This window comes from Psammomys obesus, unplaced genomic scaffold (assembly GCF_907164565.1).
Source record: "Psammomys obesus unplaced genomic scaffold, mPsaObe1.curated_primary_1811, whole genome shotgun sequence".
Lineage (NCBI taxonomy): Eukaryota > Metazoa > Chordata > Mammalia > Rodentia > Muridae > Psammomys > Psammomys obesus.
In genome coordinates, this window is record NW_026588368.1 from 1,450,836 (window position 1) to 1,463,792 (window position 12,957).

Below are 12,957 nucleotides of genomic sequence, written 5' to 3' on the forward strand. Positions count from 1 at the left end.
TGTATTAATAAGGAAGATGCTTTCATTCCACTAAATGGCAATAGCTTCATTAAAGTCTCTTTGCTGTTGTGGTTGGCTACTTGGAGAAGGAGCTACAGACTTTTTCTGAAAAATTTTTCTGATGAAATTGGTGCTGACTTTTACACCTCTTTCTGACAGAAGGCTCTGTAGGCAGTGACCGTGGGAGCATTGTGGACAGTGAAGAAGAGAAAGAAGAGGAGGTAAGGACATGGTGTGGGCAGGCCATGGTGAGTAGGAAGTTTAGGATGTATGTATCAGGCTAGGTGTATTACTGTTGCAGAGTTAGTGAACTGATTTCATAAAACTTAAGGTACAGAATCTGAAGAATTTTTTTTCCCCTGAGGGTTGAAATTTTTTTTTCTAATTTGTACAGAGAGAAGTAAGGGAAACTTCCTTGATCCCTTTTACTGTTACCTACCTGTTCTTCCTATCAAATCCTTCATTTCCCATTGTATTTAAGGATAGAACAGCTCAGACAATGTAGTACAGTCTCTGGCTGAAACTCAGTCTTGGAAAGTGTCTGTCTTAAATGATCTTGGGAAAAAGTAAATAGCTATAATGAACAACTTTTAAAAAAGATACTATTGTTGTTGTTATTGTTATTATTATTATTAGTGTGTGTGTGTGTGTGTGTGTGTGCGTGCACGTGCATGTGTATGTGTGTGTAGGTGCTTGTGGAGACCAGAAGAGGGCGTCAGATCCCCTGGAGCTGGAGCTACAGGCAGTTGTGAGCTCCCTGACGTAGGTGCTGGGAATCAAACTCAGTTCCCCTGCAAGAGCGTCATGCTCTCTGAACCACTAAGCCACTTCTTCATCTTCAGCTCCTGAATAAATTTTTAAAGCCTTTTAATCAAAGCATCTACTTCATGTTCAATTACTAGTGTCTAAAGGTCCACAGAGGACAACCTTGATTCAGTCTGGAGCCTTGAGTTGTTCCTTCAGACAAGGAGTATAAGATTCTAAAAGGAGACCATTTTGTGTGTCTCGTTTAAATTTCTTGATTGTTCTCCCACCTGCCCCCTCTTTCTGCACTCCTTCCTTCAGCCTGCAAATAGAAATCCTAGCAGTAGAAATAAACCTGCTTGTTATCTTGCTGTAGATAATTGTCTGCTAAAGTCCTTTGTTTTTATCTGTCAGTGTAGCTCTTTACCAAATTGTTGGTAGCAAGATGATGTTCAGTTCTTGATCTTGATGAAGTAGTTATCCTATTAGAGGTAGCAGAGATTTAGTCCACGATGTAAAGCAACACAAACCAGGCACCTCTGATTTAACTACATAATGTTCTTTCTTTAAATCTGAAGGTTAGAAGTGGAAAATATAAATGATATGAATGAATCAATAGAGCTATTTAAATGAAACACAAAAATTATGGTAGCGAGACATCTCTTCCAGTATTGCCAGTCATTCGTCCTGTGTGCTGCTTAAGGTGACTGAGTGTACAGAGCATTTCCTCTGCCCGACACAGTCACTTACCTCAGAGACCAATGAGATCTTTCTGTGTTAACAGCAAAACTTTTTCACCCACAGGAATCAGATGAAGATTTTGCCAGTCGTAGTGACAATGACCAAAACCAGGTAAAGCCTATTGAATTGAATTCATTTTAAAGCTTTAGTTGAAGTATAACATGTATACTAAAATATTTTCCTTTGTTTTTTTTTTTTTTTTTTTTTTTTTGGTTTTTCAAGACAGGGTTTCTTTGTGTAGTCTTGGCTGTCCTGGATTCACTTTGTAGACCAGGCTGGCCTTGAAATCACTGAGATCTAGCTGCCTCTACCTCCCTGAATGCTGGGATTATAGGCGTGTGCCACCACACTGGACAATATTACTTTTCTTTTTGCTGTTGGTACTGGGGATTGAACCTAAGGTCTTAGGCTTGCATGGCAAGCTCGGTACTTTATTTGTATCCCAAGTCTCCTAAAATGACTTTTGAATGACATGTTGAGATTTTTCATGATTGCAGCTAGTTTTCTTTTAAGTATGTCATGTATTTAGGTTAGTCATCTCCTTTTCCAAATTTTGCTCTTTTTTAATAGCTCCTTTTTTAACCAGAACTTCCTGTTCTTATTAAGACTAATTTCATTCCTCTAATAGTGAACAATTTGGATATTCTGATATCTCTCTTCGATACTTTTACTCTTATATTCTTACTAAAAAGTAAATCCTTCTTTAGTTGTTATCATGTGGAATATATGTTCACACTGTGGTTACTGAAGGGGAGCTATCAAAAGCTTACAGTGTCTCCTTTTTAGTTTGATGACTTATATTTTACTATTTCTCATTCCCAGCATACAACACAGATGAGTGATGGAGAGGAAGAGGATGATGGTGACCTTTTTGCTGACTCTGAGAAGGAGGGGGATGATATTGAGGACATTGAGGAAAATGCTAAGTCTGTAAGTATAGCTATCACTCAGTGAGGTCTTAGGAATGGTGTTTCACATTGCTTCTTAATATCGTCATTTTATTTTATAGTCTTATATTTGTAATTGTGTGTAGTCAAAGGTAAACAGTAGATGACTTCCTCAGTCACTCTTCCCTTTAATTTTTGAGTCAGGGTCTCTCACTGAACCTGGGCTTACCAGCTCAACCAGCTGGCCAACAATCCCCAGGTTCCTTCTGTCTTTGTGCCCCCAACTCAGAGATTACAGATCCATATAGCGCCTTCCAGCTTTTTATGCAAGTGCTAGGGTTCTAAAAACTCTGGCTCTCACACTTACGTAGCAAGCGTTGTACTCAGCCATCTTACAGCCTCCATATTTCTAATTTGATTCTTTTTCTTTTAAAGATTTGTCTTATTTGTAAATGTGTTTTTGGTGCATCTGTGTGCCTGTATGTGCACACCTGTATCTGGGTTCCTGGAGAGTCCAGAAGAGGGTATCGGATTTATTGGAGCTGGAGTTATAGGATGCTGTGAGACACGTGACATGGGTTCTGAGAGCTAACCTTAGGTCTTTTGCAGGAGCAGTGAACTCCGTCTCTCTTGTCCCTTGATTGATAGTTTTATAAAAGACAGTTAATGACCCAATTGCCTTACAGGCGCTGCTTTCCTCTACTGCTAAGGATTTTTCTAAGTCAACCATTGGGAGTATATTCAGCTCTAAAATTTTGAGATCAAATACTCTCTTGTCTCCAGCCATACTTTCATGTTCTCTTATTGAGATTTTTCAAGTGATTTTAAAAACAGAGAAGTCAGAGTATCTCTTTTCAAGGGGATATTTTTTGAATTCTGTTACTTACCTAAGCTCTATAGGCTTTATGTGTTTAAATTCATTATAAAAGCCCTGTTTTTTGCAAGTGTATTCACACATACACAAAAAAGCCTTGTTTTATTTGTAGTTTGATTTCTTTGTGACTGTTGATATAATTTTATTAGGTGTCCAGAAGTAAAATCTACTAATTTGTTAAAGAATATTCTTTTTCTTTTCTTTTTTCTCTGTCTGTCTGTCTTCCTTCCTTCCTTCCTTCCTTTCTTTCTTTCTCTTTTTTTTTTTTTTTCCTATAGAAAAGACCTACATCTTTTGCTGATGAGCTGGCAGCTCGGATCAAAGGAGATACCTTAAACCAGCGGAAGGAGGAACAGACAGGTCAGTTCTGAAGGCAGGTTAATAGGACAATGGGTGGCATGCTGCAGCCTGCTGTGTGTTATTGCACACATGTTCTCTCTCTGTGTGTATGTGTGTTTTTTATTATTTTGATGTTTTTTGTTTGTTTTGAGACAAAGTCTCGTATATTCCATGCCTCAAATCTGCACTGTAGGCAAGGGTCTTCTTGCCTTCTCCTTGAGGTCTGGGAATCAGAAACAGCCACTATACCCAAACATGGGGTTCAGTAATTACTAAGGCATGATAGACTTAAGTTTTAGTTCTTGGTCCTTTGCTGTGTTTTCTTGGACTCCTTTATTGTTGTTATTTTGCATGTTATTCATTTAATTAGGTGGAGGGCTGTGTGTGCCTTGATGTGTATGCAGAATTTGGTTTCTTCTCCCTCCTTTTGCCATGTTGGCTGTGGTTGTCAGGCTTGCTGCTAAGCACTTTGACCTTTAAGTCAGTGGTTCTCAACCTTCCCAATGCTGCCACTCTTTATTATGGTTTCTCGTGTGTGGTGACCCCCAAATATAAAATATTTTTCTTATTACTTCATAACTATATTTTTGCTATTCTTATAAATTGTAATGTAAATATGTGTTTTCTAGTGTTCTTAGGTGACCTCTAAGAAAGAGTCATTTGACCTTCATAGGGGATGAGACCACGGGTTGGGAACTGCTGCTTTAAGCTGTATCAGTGGCTCTTAGATTCTGCTTGATATTTACATACTATGAGTATCCTGTTTCTCCCCTTCCTACTACTTGTGTATATGTAGGTAACATCTTACATGCATGGACTATGGACATCCCAGGGAACTATGGACAGCAGATTGTGAAGCCCCTTAACTTTTACTCTTAATTTTTGATTAATAAAAATGCACTGTCCAGTACATGCTAGTTATTTAACAGAGTGGAAAGGTAATTTCTTCATTAAGTACAATCCTGGTATGCATGACCTGACAGCCTTCTGTCTTACAGAGACACTCCCTAAGTAAGTGCTCCAGCGGAGCTGAGTTATGAACTTGAGTCTTCTGCTCTTGGCCTGTGTCAGGAGGATGCAGACATGAGTAGCAAATCGGTATCTGTATGAGAAAAATGTTAAAAGTATGAGATTCTCATAAGTCACTCTCAGCAGATGGAAAACCTCAGAGGACAGTGAAGGAGAAGAAGGAAAAGAGAACACCTCCAGATGGTAAGCCCTTCACTCATTGGGAGCCTTTATGTAGCATGAAGTTATCAAAGTCCTGTGTTGACAATTAGGTTGTGTCTTCATTCTTTTTTTTTAATTTTATTTTGGTGTTTTTGAGACAGGGTTTTTCTATATAAACAAGCCCTGGCTGTCGTGGACTCACTTTGTAGACCAGGCTGGCCTTGAACTCAGAGATCTGCCTCCCTCTGCCTCCCAAGTGCTGGAATAAAAGGCATGCGCCACCACTGCCTGGCTTCCATTCGCTTTTTTTTTTTTTTTTTTTTTTTTGAGACATTCACTTTTTAAAATAATTTATTTTTATTTTGTGTGCGTTAGTGTTTGACTGCATGTATGTCTGTGTGAGGTTGTCGGGTCCCCTAGAACAGGAGCTACAGACAGGTGTAGCTGCCTTGTAGGTGCTGAGAATTGAACTCGGGTCCTCTGGAAAAGAAGTCAGTGCTCTTAACTGCTGAGCCATCTCTCCAGCCCTGAGACATTCACTTTTTTTTTTTTTTTTTTTTTTAAAGCTTCTGAATACATGTTTTACATTGCTAACATGGAAGAAAGGCTAGTGTGGAGTAATGCTTTTGAATATTTGAATTGCTAGTCTAGGCATTGCCTGTCTTTCTAGGATTTTTTTAGGTGTGTAAGAACTATGGTTTGCTAAAGTTTTCAGTAAATATTGTATCTGACCCTTCAGTATTAAGTAGTGACAGCTGTTGTCCCTTGCCATTGTCTCCATCTCTAGGATTGTTGCTTAGTTTGTTTTTTCTTTCTCTAAATTTTTGTATGTGGCAATTGAACTATATCTTTGCCTCAAAGTAAGTCAGGAAAGAGATAGGTTAATAGTCAGTTTTGTCTCTAGACATTACTCACTTGAAGATGAAGGCTCTCTGAGGGACTTCCCTGGATTGTTTGAAATCCATCACTCTGCTCTCAGATGCTCCTTGTGAAATATGGCTTCATTAAAGTCCATGCCTATACTGTACATGGTATAGAGGCAACTATACCCTGATTTTGGTATACCAGAATTTTGGATGTTTTTCTCCCCTCGATCTCGTGTTTTTGAAGCAAAGTCTTGCGCGATAGTCCAAAGAATTAGTATGTAGCCCAAACTGGCCACAGTCCCACCATGTCCAGGTTGTTCTTGAACTTTGATTCCTTTATCTTCACCTCCTGAATGCTGGGATTACATTCAGGCAGTGTGCCACCACCACAGGCCACACCATTTTAACACTCCATGTACAACACTGCTTTCTGACAGATGAGGAAGACATCTTGTTCCCACCCCCCAAGTTGACTGATGAAGACTTCTCACCGTTTGGCTCTAGAGGTGGTCTGTTCAGTGAAGGGCATGGACTTTTTGATGATGAAGATGAGGTGAGTTGGGCTAATGAACAAAGCTCTTTGTATCTGTGTTATTGAGTGTGCAATTTTGAGTGTGTTTGAGAAAAGTAGCTTTCTGTTCATTAATTCTTGGGGACATGTTGTAGTCGAAACCACTGAGTGAGAAATACAATATATCCTGATGTCCTGTTGTCCCTTGATTTGAGGAGAGGCTCTGAGAATATCAATAGTGGATAATGTACTTGAGTTACCAATATGTTGTCTTTTATTCAATTCCTGACTAGGCCCACATTAAGTTCATTTTGCTCTAGTCCACACTTTGTGACTGATTCTTTGGCAGGACAGTAAATATGTAGCTTCAAAGTATAAAATACTTATCAGAAATCTTCAAATTCAGCCTGTGCATTTTTAAATTACCCTATGCTTTACTGCAACCAGAGTGACCTCTTCAGGGAAGTCTCCCGGGATCAGCAAGCGAATGCTCCTGTTAGTGAAGGTAGGCTTGGGAATGAATGCTTTTCCTTGCATGGTATCCTAGCTTGCTTCTGTTTTGCTGATAAACATAAACAGCTTGGGAAGGGAAGGGCATATGTCAACTTTGCAGCATACAGTCCATCATCCTGTTGCTTTCCAGGCTCATACATAGCTGTTTTCTACCTCTTCTAGGACCATGTAACTAAGTGTTGCAACTGTGTACAGTGGACTAGGTTCCCCTACAGTGATCACTAATCAAGAAAGTTCTCCACAGACTTAACTGTAGGCCAGTCTGATGGGGGAAGTTTCTCAGTTGAGACCTGCTTTTTCCAGACAAGTCAAACTGTATCAGGTTAACAAAAAACTACTCAGCAAACATGTTCTAAAGCTCTTTCCATTGTGAGACAGAACAGCCAAAGCTTTAAACTCAAAGCTGTTTTTTGGTTTGAAACAGTTGAAGACAGTTTGTCTTTGCCAATTTCTGTCTTAGGAAGGGACATCTTCAGACCCATATCACACATTTGCCTTTTAGAGATGATAAAAAAAAGTCAAAAAGGAAAAGTATTTGATAGCTATGCTCAGGCTAGCTTAACTATAGTGACATTTAATTCAAGGGAACATTGTGTTGAGTATATCAATAATTCCTCATCGTGGCATTCATCAGAATCTTCTGTAGGGATTTTTAAAAGCCTACAATTTTTATTCCATTAGATTTAAAGTGGTTCTTTAGACACTGGGAATAAATTGTTTTAAGTGACAGCCTTCGTGCGATATGTTCTGTGTTGGGGCCATCCTTATCTTGCTTTCATGTCAGTTCACTTACTTTTCTTGTTTTCTTCACTGCTTTTATTTTATTTTCTTCTCTACCATCTCATAGGTTTTTGCTGTTTCCGTTCACTAGTTCATGGCAGTGAGCTGTAAAGGATAGCATTAGGTCTATATTAAAAGACCTTGCTTACTCTGTTCCTGGCTTCCCCACAAGTTCTCATTGTTGCTGTTTAACCTCAGTGCATCTTCCATGGGAGCTGTAGTTTAGACTGTGTTAATCCTAAAGTATAAGCTTCTGTTATCAGTAAAAATGAAAAAAAACTCAATAATTTTTAAATTGCTTATTAAGGAAAAATTGTGCTTAAACAACAACAACAACAACAACAAAAAAACCAAAATGCCTTTTCAGGCCTATGCCACATTTCAATGACTCCAGAGAAGGGGTGGGCACTTGTTATTTTTGAGGTGGTTTTGCTTGTAGTCCTGGTTGGTCTGATGCTTATCACTTAGCCCTGAGCTGTTCTTAAGCACTACAGGCCTCCTGCCTCAGCTGCTAAAGTTTTGTGATCGCAGGTGTGTCCTACCATGCTCTGCAAATTTGGTGAAATGATTGACCTTTTTTCTTTATTCTAGAATCTCCGTCACCCAAACCTGGAAAGAAAATCCCAGCCGGGGCTGTTTCTGTACTTTTAGGTAACAGGGTTTATTCCTGTGTGTATGTATTGTATGCACATGTGCCTGTGTGTGCAGAGAAAAGATAACAAATGTTTTGTGCTAGCACTCTGTTTCATATTCCCTTGAGACAGGGTCTCACACTGAGCTGGTGGCCAGTAAGCCCCAGAGAGCCTCCCAACCCTCTGTGCCAGCACTGAGTTACAACAAGCACAGGTGCCAGCCACACCCTGCTTTTTTGTGAGTTCTGGACATTTAAACTGAAGTCCTTATGTTTCCACAACAATCACTTCCCTGCTAACCCGTCATCCCAGTGCTGTTTCTTAAGAACTGTATAAATTCCATTTTGTCATCTTTTATAAGGACTGCCTAGGAATTAGGGGGTACCTGGGAGCCCTAGAAGGCATTGGTGTGTTTATATCTAGAGCTTTGTTTACTGGTGATCTGAGCTCACATTCTGTTTGAATTGCAAGGCTCTGGGGTTGGGGATGCGTTTTGCATGGCCCTGCTTTCTTCTCCAGTACTACAGGTGTGGGAAAAAGGGGAGAGGAAAAGAAGAGAAGAGGGGGAGAGAGATGACCGACAGACAGAGGAAGGGAGAAAAGAATGAGGGGATCAGTGCAATTTCTTGAGTGGCCAGCAATCCTGCACCGTGGTTTAGCTCTCCAACAGTAACCCAAAGGTTATTTCATTTTTTAAGTGTTTGTGGATGAACCTGACTCATGAGTAGTGTTGTAGTCGGGAGACTCTCCCTGGCTAATAGCTTGATTATCTTTCTATCCACAGGGTATACCGATGTGTCTGGGTCTGCCTCTGCCCCATCACTGAAGGAATTTCAGAAACATGAGCAGCCCACTCCAGGGAAGAGCCCACATCTGCCAACTCCTGCTGGCCTCTTTGATGATGATGACAATGACAATGACAATGATAACAACTTTTTTGTGCCATCTTGTAGCAAGCCTTCTAAGATTGGTACGCTTTCAGCCTAATTCTGGGAGCTTAGAGAAGAACGTTGAACTTAAAGAGACATAGTTCTTTATGTTCAGTGTCTCTTGCAGTTTCGAATGCCTTGTTGAACTGTCATTGTCTTTGTCTGTGCTTAAATTGTGCAACAACCTTGAGGGTCCCTAATGGTCTAGTCTTTTCTGCTTTGGAAATTAATTACTGAGGTTATTTTATTTTATTTTTTTAATAGGGATCTGAATTTCTTCTATTTTTTTTTTTCTCAAAAGTTTCTGCTTCTGCCTTTCAAATTACAGATAGAAATTTAGTCATACTTCCTCCTAGCAGCTCTGGGAAATTACATGAACAGAACATGCTGGTTGCTTAATTCCCATCTTCTCTTTTCTCGACTTAGGTTATCCTTGGCCTGGTAGCATTTTTTTTTTGGCCTGCTGCCTGCTCAGTGCTCTACTTCCCTCCTCTGAAGTCTTTATTAAAGTCTTTCCTATGCCTTATTCACTGACACATGGCTTTGCTTGGGGAACAAAAAGTAGGGAACCACTCAGATTTTTCTGAATCAAGAAAACTGTGGTCTTTCTTTTTAGTGGATCTTTGTAAAATTGTTGAAGAGAATGAGCAGCTGGAGGGATGGCTCAGAGGTTATGAGTACTTGCTACAAAGTCCTGATCACCCATGGAACAAGCCTGCCATTAGGTGCATGCCTGGAACTCCAGCTGTAAAGGGGCAGAGATAGGATCACTAGGGCTCCCTAGCTTCTAGCCTATTAGAGAAAACACAAGCCCAAGTTCAGGGTAGGACTGTGCCTCAGAGGAATATGTAAAGAGTGATAGGACACCAGACACCTTCTGACTTCTGTGTACATGAACAGATGGGCACACACCTCCATACATGACCATATACACACCCAACCACACAAACAAATAGATCTTGTAAAAGTAAAGAGGGATTTACTTTTATACTTGTGAATATATCTCAACATTAAGTGGAAAATACAAATGGTAGGTAATTTTTCTCAGATTATTTAAACTTATAAGTAGCTGACATTAATACATGAAGTTGTGGGAGATTTAGAAGTGTGTATACCAAGCTCTTCTACCTGTCCTGTCTGGGTGGGCAGATGAAAATAAGGGAAATTCCAGCATTTGCTTTCATCTACTTCTGTATAGTTTGATTTTAATGGAAACAGAAGTCAACCTTCACCATCTCATTCCTAGAATTAATGACCTTTTGGCCCTTTAAAGTGATCTTTACTTTTTAATCCTGTCTTGGATGCATTTAGCATAGGATACTTCTGTTTGGAGAAGGAGAGAAGGACTCATTCAGATGGTTAGTGTCTGTCTTTATTTGAACTGCTGTTGCTCTCTGAGTACCAGGGTGATGACACTAGGGAGAGTAGCTCAGTGGCACTCGACTGGCATGTCACCCTCTCTGGTCAGTCCTCAGAACTGCAGGGAAAATGAAAGGGAACAATACTAAATGAAGAGTATGGTCCATTTACTTTTTATTTCTCTGTAAATGATGAAGATATAAGATGCCTTTAATATTTATCTTTGGGAGATAATTGCATGTGGGTGTGTGGATGGGTGTATACATGTCAGTTTTGTAGTAGGATTTTGACCTTGGTGTAATTTTATGTCATGGTTTCTTTTTAAGACAAAATCAAGTCCACTGCTATTATTTTTGATGACGAGGAAGGAGATCTGTTCAAAGAAAAAGCAGCAGGTTTGCCAGAAGCTTCCGTGAGTCAGACAGATGCAAACAAATCACAGGCAGATAAGATGGTGAGTAGAAGGGGATGGTGGGATATTGGCCTTCAACTTACAGTACCAATTTACCTGGATCTCTGAGGGATGTAGAGTTAGTTCTCTTTCATGTTTATTGTCCCAGTTTGCCTTCTGGTGCTGTGAATAAACACTCATCGAAGCAACTTAGGGGAGGAAAAGGTTTATTTTACAGTTTGCAGTCCAGCCCTAAGGAAACTAAGGAAAGAACTTATGAGGAGGTTATGGAAGAATGCTGCTTACTGATTTGCTTTTGCTGGCTCACTCAACTACTTTCTCACACAGCCCAAGCCCACCTGCTTACAGGTGGCGCTGCTCACAGTAGGCTGAGCTCTCTTTCATCAATTAGCAACCAAGAAAATGCCTGACCGATAGGCCCACAGGCCAATCTGACAGAAGCGGTTCTTCAGTTGAGGTTCCCTCTTCCCAAATGTGCCAAGTTGACACTTAAGAATAGCAGTCACATTTGTATTAAAAACTTTAAACATAAAATTGGAAAACACATGAAACTCCAAATAACTGCTAACCAGATTTGTGAGGATTTGCCAAATACATGTCTGAACCTTTGTGCAAACATTTTTTTCAGATCTATTTGCAAGTAATTTATAGTCATTATGATATTTTACCACCCTACGTGTTTTACTAGGCAGTCCTTGGAAAACTGTTTTATGACCAGTTGCTATTGTCACTGGCCAGAGGTTGGCAGTAACTCTATAGAAGAACTAATGGTAGTCTGCATTCGTGAGGCTCCAGTTTGTCCTAAAATTTTTTTCATAAAATCATACCCAAGATAATACTTATTTAAAACAATTTCATACATAGTCTGTATTCTGTTTTTCTGTGAGGTATCTTATCCCACTGATGTCCTATATTGTTTTTTCTTTCTTTAGTGTGTGTGTGTGTGTGTGTGTGTGTATTTGTGTGTACATAATATTTATTTATTCATAAAGGATTTATTAAGTGGTTTACAGGCTGTGGTCCAGCTAGTTCAACATTGGCTGTCTAAGAATCCCATAGTTGCTCAGTCTACAAGGCTGGATGTCTCAGCTGGTCTTCAGTATGCCTTGGAATCCTGAAGAAGTAGGTTAAAGGCTATTGAAGGAATGGACTTGCTGGTGAAGGCAAGAGCAAGCAGACAAAGAGAGCAGGCTTCCTCCTTCATGTCCTTTACATAGGCTGCCAGCAGAGAGGGTGTGGCCCAGATTAAAGGTGGACCATCTCGCTTCAAAAGGTCTGGATTAAAGTTGTATCTTCCTACTTTAAAAGATCCAGATTAAAGTAGGTTTTTCCATTTCAATTGATTTAATTAGGAAAAAAGTTCCTCACAGGTGTGCCCTATCACTTGGGTTTAGTTAATCCCAGATGTAGTAAGTTGACAACCAGGAGTAACCATCACACATGCCTCATTGTGTCACATTGTGTCAACTACCAAATGTCAGCAATCAAAATCATTTTGGTCCCTAGACCAGCTTGCCCTTCCTCTGTCCCTCTTGTGCCCCGTGTGACAGTACAAGCTCCTGTATACATACGATGTGGCCTGTGTTTTATCTTGTTTGTACCATCTCACTGTTCTGGGACCTCATCAAACCTGAGAAACTTATTTTCTAGTGAGACTGTTTGTTCTTTGTTGGCTAATTTACACCAGTTTTTAAATTCCTGTGGTATTTCTATATAAATCTTTGTGTAAGCTTTATACAAATGAAGGTCCTGGGCATGTTTAGTCCCCTGGTACTTGGCTTGTTGCCTTCTCACAGTAGATGCTGGGCACATTTTCTGAATGAGTGGGCCAACTTGTTTTCATGTCCCTTACTTCCTAATAGTATTTTTTCTTTTTCCTTCTTTTTTGGTGTGGCTCGAACTAGGTCACCGTACCTTCCAGCAAAGGTCTGAAGTTTGTGTCAGAAGCAAAGACTCAGAAAGGCTTGTTTTCAGATGAAGAAGACTCTGAGGTATGGAATTCTTTTCATAGTTCTGGACGTTCATCTGTAGATATACATCAGTAACTTACAAGCAGAGGTTTAAGACTATTAAATAGTTCAGTTCTTATTTTGAAAATAATCTCTTGGGCTGAGAATGTAATTCAGTGATATAAAATACCTGGCTAGCATATGCGAGGCCCTACATTTTCTTGAAAGTCTGTGATCTTCAGAAAACAATA

The 12,957-nt window shown here is 39.8% G+C and overlaps 1 protein-coding gene across 6 annotated transcripts in view; it reads left to right on the plus strand.

Moving 5' to 3' along the window:
* Positions 1-12,957, plus strand: part of Washc2c (WASH complex subunit 2C) — a 48,857-nt gene that overhangs the window by 12,042 nt on the left and 23,858 nt on the right. For 5 of the 6 annotated variants that reach the window (XM_055604176.1, XM_055604179.1, XM_055604178.1 and 2 more), the window contains exons 6-16: positions 160-221; positions 1,549-1,596; positions 2,308-2,415; positions 3,525-3,606; positions 4,738-4,797; positions 6,059-6,174; positions 6,580-6,637; positions 8,017-8,076; positions 8,842-9,027; positions 10,672-10,799; positions 12,662-12,748. In XM_055604176.1, the coding sequence (XP_055460151.1) occupies positions 160-221; positions 1,549-1,596; positions 2,308-2,415; positions 3,525-3,606; positions 4,738-4,797; positions 6,059-6,174; positions 6,580-6,637; positions 8,017-8,076; positions 8,842-9,027; positions 10,672-10,799; positions 12,662-12,748 (995 nt within the window). The remainder of the gene's footprint in view (positions 1-159; positions 222-1,548; positions 1,597-2,307; positions 2,416-3,524; positions 3,607-4,737; positions 4,798-6,058; positions 6,175-6,579; positions 6,638-8,016; positions 8,077-8,841; positions 9,028-10,671; positions 10,800-12,661; positions 12,749-12,957) is intronic. The other variant, XM_055604177.1, reaches the window with a different exon arrangement.